The following is a 17,202-nucleotide window of genomic DNA, read 5'->3' on the forward strand; positions in this document are numbered from 1 at the left end:
GGGTAACGGGGCTGTCTGAGAACAGGGCTGTAGCAGCAGCTCTCACAGGCACCTATACTTCAACCGCAGCACATGTGGAAAAGAATTTATCTTTTCTAGGGTACTAACTTTTACTGGGGGTTTGACAAACTGCCAGAGTCACCATCACACCTGTTCTCAAAGAACTGCAGTCAGGAGCGTTGGCAGCTGAGAACAACACCCGTGTAGCTTAAGCTGTGCAGTGCCATGCAAAGAGGGGCACACAAAACACTGCTGAGTAGAAACCTGGCTAACATCTTCCATCCTTGCATGCCACACACATCCCCTGTGTGATCACAGTGGTTGGTACTGGTTGCTTGAGGTGAACAATATTGTCTGTCTTGATGTTCTAGTGCCAGTCACAAGTATGAGGTGACCCCTTAAGATGAACAGCTGAGGCAGTCACTGGGTCCAAAAGATAAATGAGCATTTCTAAATGCAGCTTGAAATAGTGAAACACTTTATATTGCCAAGTAACTCTATTATTTATTTAATTTACTTTCAAACTATCAAATACTTGAGCTACATCATGTAATGCCAGCAAGGCAAAATAGGATCCAAGATTTCATCCTTACAGGGGTTTAGAAAACAAACCACTACCCCCTCCCCGCCCTGAACCAGCTTCCCTCCCTTCCTGAGCCAGCCCAAATTCTGCATATGCTGCAGTTCAGATTGCTAAATGAGTTACACCTGCTCAGCTCATCTGAAGGTGTTCCTGCAGGACCAAAGTGCTGAGCAGGGTACACTACCTGCACATTTCAGAAGGCTGGTCAAAAATGGTTCACTTGGGAGTCTTGATATTTTCACGTCCCACCGTTCTCAGAATTTCAGATGCCAAGGAAGCAATGTCAGCGTGAGAGCTAGGAATTAAAAACAGTAACATTTATTAGATATCCACAGGAGCAAAAAAATGTTTTGTTCAAATTCCACATTTGCCTTTATCTACGCTGGAAAATTCTGAGTAGCCATTAACTGCACTCTCTAAGGGCTTTCTGTTAAGCAGTAACATGTAATCAGTGATTCTGCCCTGTAGCAAATCTTGTGTAGAAATGAATTTCAGCTCAAACTCCCAGTAACTGCTACCTCACTCAACATCCCCTGTAAAAAAAAGCAGGTAGAATTTATCATACACCCCATGACTCCTCACACACACACTTGCAGCTTGACAGAAGGATGTATTTTCACACACACACAAACAGCCCTCTGCCTGCAGCACCACTCGGCCCAAGCAGGCACTCCCACTCCAGGGGTTGCTCACCTCCTGCAAGGAGGCTGGGGCCCTTTACTTCCCTACCTAAGGTTTTATTATATATACCTTTTGCCTAAATTTTTCTTCTGGAAGCATGGTTTTTTTTTCTAGCATTGGAACAGAGGCTCTAACACTACTCTGAATCCACAGAATCAAGTCTTTCTTGTTTTTTTATGAACTCACATCCCTCATCTATAGCTTAGAAAAGACATCAGCAGATCTATCTGCAACTTCCTTGATTGCTGCCAATGACAATACCTACTGGTACTACACACTTTGGGAATACAGAGCTAACCAGAAAATCCAAATGATCAGTTCAAAATACATAAGCCAATGTCTTAATAAGCAGCAGTTTAAATCAGAAAATTCAGTTATCTGAAACAAATTCATCTTAGCAACTTCCTTCACTGAAAAATATATGTCCACGATCCCACATTTTAAAGCATGGATTTGATTCCAGGTACAATTTTACTAAGCAAAATGGGTTGGTCATGTAATGCTTAAATCTGCCTGTTCCAACTAGCTCAGGAAGCATCACTGAGAGAGCTTGGCCATGCATGGCTGCTACATGGTGGCGGGGGAGCACTGAAAGCAGCTTTCAATCCAGCCAGTGCCCTTCTCTTGGCATGTGACTGCTTGGCTGGAATCCCCCTTCTGACACACAGGAAGAGGGAGAGATTAGAAACCTGTCTGTAAGAAATGAGCAAAGCAAAAAGACTCCTCAAGCAATTTAAACCAGTGGTAATATGTGGGTGGCAGGGCCTGGGAGTTTAGACTACCCGAGAATGGCTTAGATCCAGGATGTCAGCTGTAGCTGCCTCTAAAACATTTCCAGTTCTGCAGGAGATACAGAGGCTCCTTAACCAGGTTCAAAGTACAGGTAAGGAGACCAAGTTTATCAGGTCACAGGGAATATTTTGGGAAAAATGCCACATAAGAAACTCTGAGGAGAAGGCAGAATATCTCTGTCTTCCATAAATAAATGTCCATTCAGCTAAGTCTATAAAGCTTCTTAACTTCAGGCTTCCTCTGTCTGCCTGTTGCCAATTTATGCATGTCTGAATCCATTACAGCTCCAAGAACCAGGCTGAATCTCTCTCAGTCTCCTCTGGAGGCAAATGGATAGGGACATATGTTCCCTAAAGAAGGGGAGGAGGGGAAATGAAATCTGCGAGTTCTCAGGGGCTCCCTTGTTGCTATTACAGTGCAGGAGCTCAGCACAGCAGAGGAACCTGGCTCACCTTCATGTATCAGAACAGTCCTCAATGGCATCAGCTGGAAATTGATCTACTGAGCATCTTGTGTTAAATTAGAGTGAGAGCTGTTCATTTGGGCTCTGTAGCATGTGCTTTTCTGCATACAGAAATGTACAGACTGTATCAGACTACTGAGGAAGCCAGAAAAGCAGAACTCAAAGACAATGACTGGGCTGTCTGGTGCATCTAATGCTGAAATGCAACAATCAGAGTGAAAGTTGTTTCTAACAGAGGAAAACCCCCTCTTCCTCCACTCTCATTTTCGGTGGTGGTGCCCGTGTCTCCCTTGGGGAGGGCTGACATTTTATTTTAGTGAGACAATTTAATGCGTCATACAAAACCCTGTGAGTCAGCAGCTGAGTGTGCGAGAGGGATGCTGACTGCTCTCAACAGGTTTGGTTAGTCCTCAGTGTGCATCTCCTTATACTTGCCACATCCCAACATTTCCTCTTCATGTCTGCCCACACCCCTCCTTCCTTCCAACACACAGTATACTCTGCCGTAACATTGAGTCTTCCCAAAAGCCTGCACTTGGGGGGACAAAGAGCACTGAAAAGATTATCTTAGTGTTTCAAAAACTGACCTCAGAACTACAATTTCTCTACGAATTTTAGTTCAACCAGGATGAAATGAAGCCAAACAGCCCACAGCAGAAGCATAAAATTTGTTTGGAGAGGCAGAGAACAGACATTCATTCATTCTTTCACTCATTCATACGTCCAAGGGGGATTAGATAAAGGAAAGTCTATAGGAGATGAGCTAAGCTTTGGCCACTTTTTTGGGACTAGCACCTCTATTCTTGCAGAGAAGGTCATGGCATTCCCCTAAGTCTCGTGCCTCCTGCAGAAGCCACAGGTATTCTTGAACAAAAGTAGTTCTGTTCTTCAGCAGAACATTTGAAAGGAATCAGCTTGCAAGTGCATCAACCACAGCTACCTTAACACGGGGCACAAATGTTGCATTGTGCATCCAGCCCACTCTGCCAAAAACCCCTGACAGAGAGACCAAGGTTTGGAATAAAATAATAATTTAAAAAAAAAAATAAAATAAAAAATCCACAGAATCGACACATGCACAGAGCCAGACTGTGCAGCAGCTGGGGATCAAAGTGTGCCGCAGGCTCTGACAGAGAGGACTTTGGAGGACAGCAGTGCAGGGAGGGGGGCCAGGGACAGAAACCTGAGAAGCTCTTACTACACAGAGTTACAGAAGACCATTGCAGACAAAAGAGAAGGCAAGTGCTCTCAGCCCTGGAAATTCCTGAAAGCCTGAGGGAACTCACCTGGCAGTTTCGGTCAGGCTCTCTAGAGCCTGGATAAGAGCATCACCATCATTCTTCAGGCTCTCTGAGTGCTTCTTGTTTGAAGTTATCTGGAACAAAAAGAAAGAACCTTTATGAAAAGCTTAGCAAAAGATTCTTCTCTGTCATTTTTGTGGGATAAGAAAGAAGGAAACAAGTTACAGCATTTATCACAACTGTAAATGGAATGTGACATTGAAGAGACCCATAAGAAAGTCCCTTTTACTGAATTTTAGGAAGCGACCATCTAAAATGTCTTGGCTTAGCTAACAATATTCACCCACGTTCTGAGTCCCTGTATGTGTGCAAATTCATACATCACAGTCTGACAATCCTGATTTCATCCTTGGTATCAATGCAAATACAAGCCCCATTTAATCTGAATCCCAGGGATATCTTGGGGAGACAGTTATTTGCATTTCTCACTCCAGGGAAAAAGTAACCAAGCTTCTACCAGCCTTCACATTAGGACATGTGGGGTTTCTCTAAGAGAAATCAGGTCAAAATCACTGCAAAGTTGGCAACTGCTTATGAAAATTTTTCTTGCCCCTCCTCAGTCATTAGGAGTGTTACCTGCACAGGACTGTCACCTACAGAGCAGGGGGCTGAGTGACCAAAGCTATTTGCCCTTTTGTGTCACATGAATCCTGATTATAGCTGATTTTGCTGCTGGTGTGGTTTATTACATGAATCCACAATGACTGGTTTATTGTTTCTCCAGCTTTAAGTAGCACAACTACACAGCTCCAGAAAGCCACACATTTCCTGATGGTTAAGCAGGTGAACAGGAAGGTCACAACATGAAGCTTCATGCACTGTAGCTTGAACCGACACTGAATACTTGGCAGCTTGCTGAAAAGCTCTTGTATATCAAAAAAATTACCAAAAAAACCTGGTTTGCGTGTCAGTTCCTACTTGCAAAGGTAAATAAATCTTGGCTGAAGAGAAAGGAAAGGGGAGGACCAGACCAGCTGATTATTTTGATACCGGAGGAGTTAGTGCTTGAAATGAGGACTTCTAATCCCAAAATCTGGCAAGGATTTGTAAGCTTTAGCATGCAGTGGCTGGCTCTATTTACCATTGATCAAGCATCTGAGCAACACGCCTTCACATCTCCCTCTTAAATCACACAGAAGCTGTATTTACAGCTGCCATCCCACCATAATTTTTCAGCAGTGATTCTGCAACAGTGTCACTACATCTGTAATTGTAACATCCTGTAGTTTAGCCCTTAGAGGGAACAGGGACCTGCCTGAAGTAAACCAAAACATATCCTTCATCTTGGAAAAAACCCAGTGACGCCATTACCTAAGCACAAAACATTGGTAAATCCTGATTACAGATGGTTAAACCTTTTTACTCTCTTGAGGTTTATATCTGTCACTTTATATTTCAAAAAGCCAGTCTTCTCTATTTGTTACCTGCTAGACACAGAGAATATTTTGTAATCTGGGTTCTGAATGTAAGAACACCACAAGGTATAATAGGAGCAATACAGGGAGAAAAGTATTTTCATTGCAAGACATTGTTTTCTGTTCCTAAAAAGCGGTCATACATCTAGCAAACATTTCTCTGCAATTCCTGCTTAACAGTCACTGCCACATTCCTTGCACTTTCTACATTCATGCCCCTTATTCAATCTGCACACTTTAAATAGCCAAGAGGTCATAGGGAAGGAAGGTCACTAGTACTGAATCTTGCTCCATAAAACTACCAGGTCCAACAAAGGCAACAGATATTTCTCATTCTACTATATCCTAACTTTTGGATGCTGACATTTGTACAACCCTCACAAAATAGCCAATGGCATCATACAAAGAACATTAAAAATACACTCAGCTATAAAATCTGGTACAAAGAAAAAGGTTTAATTCTAAAATGATCTCTTTCAAACAATAACTTAGTCCAACTGAGTCATGGGGTCTGACTATAAGCCTGCCCATGCTGCAGCATGCCTTGAGTCACTATTAAGAACACATTTCTGTGCATACAATGCATTTGAATAGAAAAGATTAAAATGGCTTTATATGCACAGAAATTGGAAAAGACTGAAACAGAAACACCCATGAGATTGTCTCATCACCTCCCTGTTAGACTTCAACGTGCAGAGCAGCTTTCAGCCACAAGCAATGGGCTCCCATGGTATCCATCCACAGGGGCTACTCCCTGGGTTAACAAAATGCTTCAATAAGAACCTTTCAGGAGTAAACGTGGTAGCACAAGGAGGGAAAGGATCAACATGAGCTGCCTCCAGTCCATTTAAATTAAGTATTACCCAAATTTAGAACACATTTTCTTGAAAGTGCCAACTACCATTTTCATCCAAGCCAAGAGGTGTTGGTGAAGAAACAACCTGTCTAGCTGGCAGTGGCACCTATGCCCCCAGAGAACTTGCCCAAACCAAACAGGGTGGCAGAGATTTATGTGGGCAGACGGGGCCTCCATACCAGCTCTTCACCACCAGTGTCCAGAAAAAAGCTTCCTATCCACCAGCAGGCACCCACTCCATGGGCCTAGGAAGGGACCAACTCTATGCTAGCAGGAAAACTACAGGCTGAATACAAGGTGAGCTCCCAACACCCAGGTGTCAGCTCAGCCACAGCTGCCTATGGTTTTTGTCATCACTTCCATGCTCTGATCACTGGCTCTTATTTGCTCTTTATCTCAGTCTGAGTAAATCTGATTGCTGCCTGAGCAATTTGAAGGTCTCTTGCACACGACAGATTACATCCCGCTTCACAGGAGCTCATGAGAAATATTATCTGAATCATTGTTCACTTTCAAGATGAAACTTTATTCATGTTTCTTATTTAAAAATGGTTCCAGTTTCATCTTCCTTTTGTTCCATAGATTATAATAAATTATGACAGGACATAAAGCCACCATTCAGCAAAATTTGAGAAATTAATGTATTTTTCACTTTGTTATCTTCCTCTTCTACCCACCATTGCTGTGGCTTTTATCCACACCAGCTCTAGTTCTCATTCATTTGGAATTTTAACAACTAGCTTAATGATCTCTTGTAATATTGCTGTTTGTTAGGGCTGGCTGCAACACAGATTCAATGACATAATCAATAGTTATTTCTTTAATTAAAAATGTAATTAAATCTCAGTTTAGTGGTACACTCACTGCAATTTAACAAGAATTTCAAAATTACTTTTCTTTATTAAGCCCACAACCATTCAGCAGCTTTCCTCTCGTCTCCTCAATCCTGTTAAACAAGAATGAGCCATAAGGAATACCATGGTTGATATGTAATGATCAGTATTTCCAAAAATTCAAGAAAACTATTCAGATATTATGGTGCTGCTAAAGATGAGTACAGGAAAAGTTATAATATAAAACATTTCCACTGGTATATCTACTTCACTAATAAACTAAGGAGTTTTGCATTCTTACTCTAAGAAGGGATTTTTGCAATTCAAATTTCAAGAAAGCGTAGAAATTTAAGGGCAAATTACTTCTGTTAAGGTTTGTTTCATTATGCTGAACTGCTTTCTCTGATTAGTCGTAGGTCACATTTTTAAATTTACAAAGGAGAGAAATGACCTAGGCAGTAAACAACTCTCTCAGCATGTTTAAGAGAAAGAAATCCTTCTTTGTTGAGGGCTCAAGTGAATCATGATGTCTGTGAAGTAGACTGGGAAATAATGCAAAAATAAGGCACTTTTTATTTGAAACTATTTCTTGGTTGAAGAAATGTCTTGGGAGCATATTCAGCTTTAAGTATCATCTTCTCAAATAAACAACTGCTGGGGATGTTCACCATTTGCATTCTCAACAGATGCTTTTCAATAAGCTACTACCTTGCCTGTATACACAGATACCAGCAAGACACCTCAAAATGTACCTCTTTCTCACAAACTGTTTCTTTCTCTTTCCCAAACATGCATATTTTAACCTCATAAAGCAATGCTTCCTTACATTTTCATCAAAATTTAATATAATTAAGCTAATTATAGGTATTCAGTTCTTGCCCAGCTTTACTGGTACAGGCTGAGCAGCCACATGGGTAAGGCAGAAGCTGCTGTGGGTTGATTTATCAGAACTACCAGATACTCACAGGTCCAATATCAGCATCACCTGAATATTGACATGTGCTATGAATAAAGTATCACTTACCGCTTGTTGGAAGTTTTTCTGTGAATAGAACTTGTACCTTCAGCTAATACTGCAGTAAAAACAATCAGCAGTACATTTTTCCTATGGACTAACTGAAATCCTATGTACGACATGAAATATAATACTAATAATTAAGTTTCCAGACTAAAAAACATTAAATAATTGAGAATACTTCTATTTCTCTCTAGATGCTCTTTCAAATAATGTCTTCATAGTAAGTGCTGTTCCTGAAATTTTAAATATGCACCTCAGACTTCTCATTCCTATTCCATCTTTGACTGTCTGAAGGCACTGTCAGTAGGACACAGAGCCTTTCATCCCCAACCAAAGCTACTGTTTCAAATGTCATCCAGGCTGGTGGTGACTGAAAGTTGATGGCTATTCACAGCTGCTTAGTGTGACCTTATTCCCATTTTTTAAGGAACAAATGTCAAGGAATATAGTGGTGTTAAAAACATTGCTATAGCTGATGTGACAGCCTGGGAAATAAGTCAATGGGATAGTAACTTCAGAAACGAGGCACAATGCCTGGGCTGGAGGGGAAAACCTTCTAGTGTTGTGACCCATCTTATGCCTATCCCAGGGCATTTAATGGTTCTTTTCCTCCCAGGCTGTCAATGCTGAACTACTCACAAGCACTGCAGTAATCAAATAAATCATGTCACTTGGTTTGTCATTCACAACTCACGATGACATGGCCAGAAATATGCAGCCATTCCTTCTGAACAGAGGAGCACAATAACCAAGCAAATACTGCAACCAGGAACTCATGCAGGTGAACTAAAACTAACGGATCCATTGGCTGTGGACTTACTAAATATAAGCATTTATTTCATTATAAATTGCTCTCCAAACATATACACTAAGCTGGCAGTGCTCAGAGGAATTACAATAAATGAACTCATCATTTCCTGTGATGGATCAGGTGGATCTCTCACTTCTGCAGGCCTGCACACCCTTACAAATTTACATAGCCCTGCCTTTGTGTACCAAAGCACCAGACCCAATAAAACATTTAGACTCTATAAAGTAGAGGCTGTGATGATGACATTTAATTATCAGCCCCCAAAGAGGAGTTCCAAGCAGGGACCAAGATACCTGCACAGTGTATGGGGAGTGCTGTTGCTGAAGGGCATGGAAACCTGTTGAGAATGTAGTGACCCAAATTCACTCTCCTCTCTGGAGCTGAGGTTGCTAACACGGCCAGTGAAAGCTCACAGTCCAGACAGCACAGACCACAGTGCTTTTTCTCAGTGCTCCCACAGCAGGCTATGGGCTCCCAGTCTCTCTGTAGTCTTCTCCCCTTTTCTGGGCAAGTGAGGGTCATGTTTTGTTGCTGCAGCAGGGTTTCCACTGGATGGGGAGAGGCAGGGAGGTTTGGATGGTTCCCACACAGGGAGTGAATAACACAAGGACTTGGCAGGGAGGCAATTGGCAGCATGGCTCATCAGATTGGAGAAGTTAAACATGAACTCCCATTAACCAGGGAAGCACTCTAGCTATTAGGGCAATTTTACATCTGTGGCAGCAATTTTCTAAAATACAAAAGTCAAACAACTAAAACCAGCAACAAAATTCCCAGATATACACAGTGCTCTTTTGTGAGGTGTTTAATCTGACATTAGTTACACATGCTCTCAGCAGGTCTGTGGGATAGGACCCTCTTAAGCACTATGGTGCAGCCAATTTACAAGTTGTTTAATGAGAATTAATGGTAACTCTTGCCAGGCTGTGCTGGAACATCCAAGGGCAGTGTGCTTACAGAGCCATCATACACTCACTAGGATAGCCACAAGTTATTTTTGCTCTTCATAGTGTAGGAGACCTAATTCTAAAAGGGTAAAAACCTTCATGGCATTGCTTCCTTGCTACTCTTCTCTCTATACATGGTTACAGCTGGAGAGAGACATAGAATGTGTGTGTGGGAAGAACAAATCAAGTTGGACAAGTTATATTTATGTTACTAATTGCCAAGTCATTTGAACAGGCCTGAGCAATGCTGCTGGACCATAAAAACAAGAAATGAAACTTACAAAAGCATGAGTGTTCCAGGTGTGCTTTGGCAAGCATATTGCAGTCAGGGATTGCAGACACACAATTACAAAGACTTTGTGGCCTTCAGATCCTGCAAATACATGTGAAAACAAGCAGGTATCTGTGACCAAAAAAACCTAACCCCACACTACATCAGACAGCTTAGCTCTGATTTTAGAGTTCAAGAATCTTTTCTGTTTATGGATAAAATTCTTGTTCCACTGAAGTCAACAAACACCTTTTGATTTTGATAAGGCCAAGATTTCATTCGAGGTGTTTTGTTTTCTTCTAATTTGTGTGTGTGTGTGTAGGTTTATTCTAAGTTCAAAGCCATTCCTACGGGTAACTTGGAACTGTCCCAGTTTCCCGGCAGTCTGAGCACCACACTGGCTTGAGGACTATTCACAGAGAGTCAAGGCATGTCTCCTGCATGATAGATAATTGTTAATTGATTTTGGATGTTTCTTGACATCTATTCACTTTGAGACTATTCTTTGCCCTTCAGCAGGGAAGGCATTTTGCACACAGAGGCATGCTCTGTGATTGTTGTAAAATTGTAAAGTTACCAACTCTGAGGGGTATTGCCTGAGCATAAGAGAAGATTTGTAAAACTGCAGGGTAATTATTGAACAGAAGGTACTCTCTGTCTTGTTTGATTTTTAAAGTTTGGTTTTATCGCAAGTGGTGTCCTGAACTCACTTTCAGAAATGTCTCCATAATCCAGAAAATATCCATTATTGCATTATATCCACCCTCTTTAATAAGTGAGTTTAAAATATTTGACTTAACTGAACTGGATAGGGCAGCCTCTTTACATCCATTAAACAACCAGCTGAGCACAACAGCTTTATTAGCAAAAGTAAACTGCAGTTCTATGTGGCAAAACATGGCTCAAAGGTGCTATAGGAGACTTCCACACAGGGCTGCAGTGTTGACAAGTTATGCATGCTCAGAAGCCAGCCCAACATCTATATGACATTGGAAATAAGCACTTGCCAGCCTGTTGCTGGTGATCTCATCTGCAAACAGAGGTTCATCTGTCACCTGCATGCCAACGACTCCCTGGGTTACTACTTCAGACCAGTTTCGCTCTGTCCAAACAATGATCCCAGCTGGCCTCAAATATCAGCTTTAGCCAAACTAAGCCACATCCTGAGCTTACACAAAACTTGCAAGCCCTTGATCCCTCTTCCTGCAGCTTCCAAGCAGCTGCCTGTCCTCACCTTGCAGGAACTGGTGAGACCACAACTTCCCAGGTACACCTCACACTGGTAGTCTCCTGTAATGTCCTCCTTAAAAAGAAACAGGGAAATCCACTGGAAGAATTTTTTATTACCACAGTTCAGATCCTACATTTATGTTCCTTTAGGAGCTGTTACAGAGGCTCCCAGTTGTCATGGAGCAAAGCAAACTAAAAATAGTTATGAACAAACACTAAAACAACGCACAAATCCACTGCACATCTAGATTTCCCCTAAAGTTCATCATTCTCTGAATCTCTCATGTTCAAATATCCTTCATAGTCTTTCTCTAATCAGATTTTCTCCTAAAATATCTTCTGACAAGTAACTCCCAATACTTCTTAAATGTTGATTCCCATAACTCTTTTTGCAGTGACACTGTCTTTTATGGCCTAATAATTCAATCTGTGAATAAGATCCCTAAATTTCAACATCTGTCAACCCTTACGTCTCCCTGTAAAATCACAAAATAGTCTAACTGTAAAGATTTCTTTGGAGTTATATCAAACTTTCATTGACATGCTCCATGGGTTAGAGATGACCTTCTTTACTTTCATGTACAGTCTTTTCATGTTCATCTAGTACAGCTAAATCAAGATCTTTCACTCACACATTCATGTTCATGCAAACCTTCACTTTTTCTTGAGTGAACAGCCTTATCTCAAACTATGACTAGTTTTCCATCTTATTTTCTCTCCCCTGTCCAAGGGGACAACAAGCTGGGGAGTAATAAAGCAGCATGGAGGGCACATGGCATCCAACCAAAGTCAGCCCACTACATATGATTTGACAATTCAAATAGTTTTAAGCATTTACACACTTGTAAGGGTAAGAATCATTAGAACAAATAACTCATCTTCTCACTCTTAGGGGAGCCAGTGACACCCAGAAGATATTGGAAAGTGCTCACCTTTAAATGGCAATTGCCATGCAGGAGAAGTATGCAAGCAGCCAAGCAATTACCAATTTAATAAATGCTGTTATGTCTAAGGGCACAAACCCTTGAACAGCCATGCAGTGATGCTAGGTGAAATGGGCAAACCCCTAGGAATAGCCAAAAAGTCTCAGTTAACTGAGGAATTTGATGTTTAATGCATACAGCCTCCAAAAAATGGCTACATATTTTGTAGCCTACAGCCTGACATTGTTCCTTGTCCCACTTTAAAATGTTCCACATAAAGATAAAAGACTTCTATGCCTTCATGAAGGCAGAGTAGGTGTGAAGGTGTGAACAGTGCTGTCCAAGTTGTCTGTGCAATTAAAGTCTGATTTAGTATGCAAAATCCCTAACTTTACCTGAGCAGAATCTCTGTATAGCATTTATCAACTTCCATGGACAATGAAACTAAATTAGATGGCTCATGCTCATGCTTATCATAATCTGGACTTGAACACAAGACTCCAACAACTACATATCTCTACAACTTGGCTTGACGAGTTAGATTTACTATTCCATGAAAAGCAGAAATATGATGAGTTAAGTTAAGAATTAACAGAGATGATGAAAAATCCATTTGTAAAGAATAAAAAGAGTAGCAAAATCTTGTCAGAAAAATAATTCTGAACTACGATTTTGAGCTAAATATAAAAGCATCAAACATTACTTCCTTTGTAGCCCCTACAGACTTGATTTCCAGGGGCACATAAAACTCAGACAACTTGAGGTTTTCCTCAAGTACCAAACACGATTAGTCTTGCATATACAGGAGAAAAACAAAACCACCCCTCCTCCTGCCAAAATCCAGAAAAATGCTCTGAAGGTTTTTGTTATTGGGGGAAAAAAGAATTAGTGTATTTATGCTTCATGTAAAATGAAACTAGGAATGTAAATGACTGAACAGGGATATAAGTCCATAAAACACCAATTTCTGAGGAAAATTATGCTTTATATAATGGTCCAATTTCCATAAAATTGTAAAAACTGTCATAAAAACAAATGCACTTCTGAAATCGATGCTTGCTTATTGTCATGTGACAGATGGCTCTAGCTGCCTGGCAGAGAGCAAACAGCTACCTCATTGGTTCTCACTGACCTTGGAGAGAATCATTTTAGTCTGTTTTTCATTTAACAAGTTCAGTTCCATTTATGTATCTTTACAGCAGCAAGTCAGTGATCCATGTGTAATTACACAGAGGAGGTCAAAAGGAAGTAATAGTGATGAGCCCAACAGATGACACAGCTTGGCAATCTCAACAGTATTGCACGATGTGAAATTACAGTGTGCTGAAACACCAAATGAGTCCAGCAATACTTCTGTGCCCACAGAAACAATGAATTAGGACTCCATAACGAAAACAACAGTGGTAGTCATTGGGAATTACACTGGCCTTGAATTATGAGTTGAATAAACAGGTTGCAGGTTTCAGAACTGCCAGTTTCACTACACAACCCAAAGCCAAACAGCTGTGTGAAAACAGCCTATTTCTCATTGCTGCCCATGGCAGTATTGCTTTTTAGACATCTCCTATACCTATTCATAACCATACTGGCCTCCCAGTACCCAAATACCAGCACAGTGATAATCGCTGGGGGGCTCTCTCAGAAAGCAAACATGTTCCAAACAAATGAATAAGTACCTTCCCCCAGGAACTTGAGTCTGCAATATGCCAGCCACTGGGATAAAGACTTCTCATTCTTGGTGCTCTCCAAAATTAAGAACAGATCCCATTTTTGATTTTCCTATCCCTATCGGTGTCATTAAAGAGCAGCTGTTGCAGATTGACTGAAAAATGTCAGTTGTGAAAACAACCATCAACCAAAATGCCAGTCCAAATGTGCACTTAACACAGACACACATATACTTACAGACTTACACTACTTATTCCAAATAAACATAACAATACTTAACATAGAATGAATGGTTCAGTAGGCCAAGTTGTGAGTAAGCATTCACAGCTGCTTCAGAGGTCATCCTCCCTCACTGCACCTCACACTGCAGATAACCACAAGTTGTCAGTACATTCCGGTTTTGGGTTCTGTCAACACTTGCCTGTTCATTAAGTTGCGTTTGGACTGCACACACTTCTTCATTTATGAGCTCTGCTGTTTTAGTGACATCAAGAAACAACTGATTTGATGTGTTCACATCAATTTTCTTCTCTGCCTCAACTCACACTTGGCTGACTGACACTCTCATCAAGGACTGGCAGGGAAAGGTTCCTGGGTGAACTTTCTTAAGCTTTTCTCAGTTTGCTGAGTTTTAGCTCCTGTGCATAAAAGAAATTCTTGAAGATACCTCCAACATAATATCATCCTATTTTCCTTTATAATTAGGTTTCAAAATACAGATGAATATAAACACCGTGGAGTTTCTTTGCTGCAACTGCAAAAACAAATGGGCTTTAAGACAAGGTTAAATGATTTCCAGCAGAAACTTGCAAGGAGAAGATAAATCACCCTTTTCTTTCAACAGAATGCTGTGCAGTCACCTTCATCTTTTCTTATCAGCTGCCATTTCCACAAATGCATGAAGTGCTCTTATTATGTTAGGATCCCAATCTTTAACCTGGCAGTCTTCTATCAACAATAGAAGAAAAAGATACAAAGGCCGTGAGTCCAACATGATGTCACTAACTAGTGCCATGACTGGCAACATAATCCTTTGCTCTTAATTATAGAGGTCAGAGAAGACCAACACTCATTTCATTTAAGGATAAAACTCAAGCAGCTGCTAACTCATCCCTGGCAGTGTAAGAAAAAGGGTGATGCATGACAATTCTGCGTAACACTTGACAGAAGATAGAATGAGGGGAGTAAGACTGGCTGTCTGTGCAGGCTGTGGCCATGGCAAGGACAATTTTGTCCCAGTGCAAATGCCCAGTTGTGATTGCCAAAGTGGGACAAGGCAAGGAGGAATATACCACAGTGTCAAGAAATGAGTGTAGAAATTATAAAACATCTGTTTAAATTGCTCATGTTGCCCACACAGAAAGCTCTGTCTGGCACTGTTACCACAGATACTCCAGTTTATCTCCTCCATTGTGTAGTTAAACAAATTTAAGCTAAATTAAAATAATGCAATTAAGTAAAGAGTCAAGCAATCACAAGCACTTCAGCAAAAGCAGTTCAAGAGATTGCCAACTTAGCTAGAATGTGAACCCTATGTACATATGCTTTCACTACATGGTAGAGTTAAGTGGGCTGGCTTGAACCTCTGTTGGTGATTTACAGTGACCTGTTTTAGTCTGTGCTGTAAGAGATGGCAGCCATACCAGTGGCTCTGTTATCTCGGCAAAGGTAGCGCTCATTTCCAACTGAGCAAGCAAAAACTTCTTCAACTCCTTTGCCTTGGTGGCACCATGATGGATTATTTTTTAATGCATCCTTATTTTTATAAAACATATTTTAATTGAGATTAGTTATGTCATCAGTTATGTTGTCCAAAGTGGTTTTATTTGGTTTAATTGCTGCAGTAAAAAAAAAAATAATAAAAAACCCCCATATTCCTACTGTCTGCTCCTTTATTTTTTTTTTTGTTTGTTTTGGTTTGGTTTGGTTTGTTTGTCTTTTTTTTTTGCCAGTGGTTCCTGTCCCAAAAGCAGGAGAGAGAGAATAAGATCCCTGTTTTAATCTCACTTGCTCTGGTTCCAAATTTAGCTGGAACAGCCAATGAAGGTGTGACTGCACAAATGCTGGCCTGAGATGGGTTTCCAGGTCTGTGGAGTAGGGACAGCAGACAGGCAGGACAGTGAAGCCGAGGCAGTGGTGGACCAAACAGGGCAAACTCCACTGCTGCCACCATCTCAGAGCCTTAAGTATGACCTCAGAGACTTTGTCTTTAAATGGAAAAGAGGTAGAAAGATAAGAAGAAAACTTTCAGCAAAGTACACAGCAAAGGCAGAGTCAGTCCTGTAAACACAAAATCTGCTGAATTTCCAAAGAAAACCCTTATACTATTGGAAGTAATTTAATTTGGATTGGAGGGCATTCTCTGGAAGACAAACTGACCGTTTCTCTTTGTAACTCTCTAATACAGCAGATTGACCTTTGCATTCTCATTTTGATGCTTATCTTGAACAAACAGCCTAGAAGTCAATGTCTACTGAGAAAAAATTAGGGAAGTGACTTTTCTCTAAAAATGCAGAGCAAGTCCTTGGGAAAAAAATTAATAAATATGAGGCTAGTAGCTGTGGCTGAATGTTAACCAGCTTTGTGATGCTGTGTTTATTTTGCCATGAAATGCTTGCTGAGACGAGTTAAACTTCAATCTTGAATTACATGATTAAGTCTTTCAGGGAGAAAGCTTTTGTTATCTCAAAATATGTGGTGTTTCAGTACAAGCAGAGGAGCAAATGTTTTCTTATTTTATATATTTTTGCTTTTATCTCATAGGTGAACATAGTATTCAAGGAACGGATAGCACTACCAAGTCTCACAAACTTTGCTCATGCAGCTCAGGCAGTGAACCTCACACCTGGCTTACAGTACTGTCACTTCTGTAGTCTTGGCTTCAGCTGAAGAGACAATCCTATCCAACTGTGTAAAAATCAGCTACCCACAGCCCAGCTTTCAGCCAAAATCTAATCAGGCTGTGAACTGGATATTTTTCCTTTTCATTCTGACTTTGACCATGGAAAAAGAAAAAAATCATAAAGCACTATTATCTCATGAAAGTATTCATACTAAATATGCACAGGTTACAAATAAAGCATTCTTAACTTCATAAAGCCATCTGTTTTCTTTCAGAGGTTTCAAGTGAAAATTCCTCAGACATTTTTGCTGATGTGCAGCTAATTACACCAGTGTTTTGCATTCACCCTTGCACAATTACCATTAACAAGGTGTGCCTTAAAATTAGATGTTGCAGCCCTTACACTTAACCTGATTAGGTCAATAATTTAAATATTAACAGTTACAGAAATGCAGGCAGAGATGCTTGTTAAACAAGAAGTCATTACATACTCTTATACCGTATTCTTTTAAAAACACAGTGGTTTCAGATGCAGAATAAGCACCTGGATGCCTGCTACAAGATGCCT

General features: G+C 40.7%; 1 protein-coding gene across 31 annotated transcripts in view; it reads right to left on the bottom strand.

Annotated features, from left to right (window-relative positions):
- ULK4 (unc-51 like kinase 4) overlaps positions 1-17,202 on the bottom strand; it is a 222,693-nt gene that overhangs the window by 9,787 nt on the left and 195,704 nt on the right. For 12 of the 31 annotated variants that reach the window (XR_015275680.1, XR_015275679.1, XM_086848623.1 and 9 more), the window contains 2 exons: positions 3,806-3,894; positions 479-878 (listed from right to left, as the gene is read on the bottom strand). Coding sequence is in view for 26 of the 31 variants with exons in the window: in XM_086848623.1 (XP_086704749.1) it covers positions 800-878; positions 3,806-3,894 (168 nt within the window). In the remaining 5 variants the exon portion in view is untranslated. Of the gene's footprint in view, positions 1-70; positions 424-478; positions 879-3,805; positions 3,895-9,981; positions 10,074-11,205; positions 11,275-17,202 lie in introns of those variants that run through there. The other 19 variants (XM_086848474.1, XM_086848465.1, XM_086848413.1 and 16 more) reach the window with 7 other exon arrangements.

This window comes from Cyanistes caeruleus, chromosome 1 (assembly GCF_971803275.1).
Source record: "Cyanistes caeruleus chromosome 1, bCyaCae1.hap1.1, whole genome shotgun sequence".
NCBI classification, from domain to species: domain Eukaryota; kingdom Metazoa; phylum Chordata; class Aves; order Passeriformes; family Paridae; genus Cyanistes; species Cyanistes caeruleus.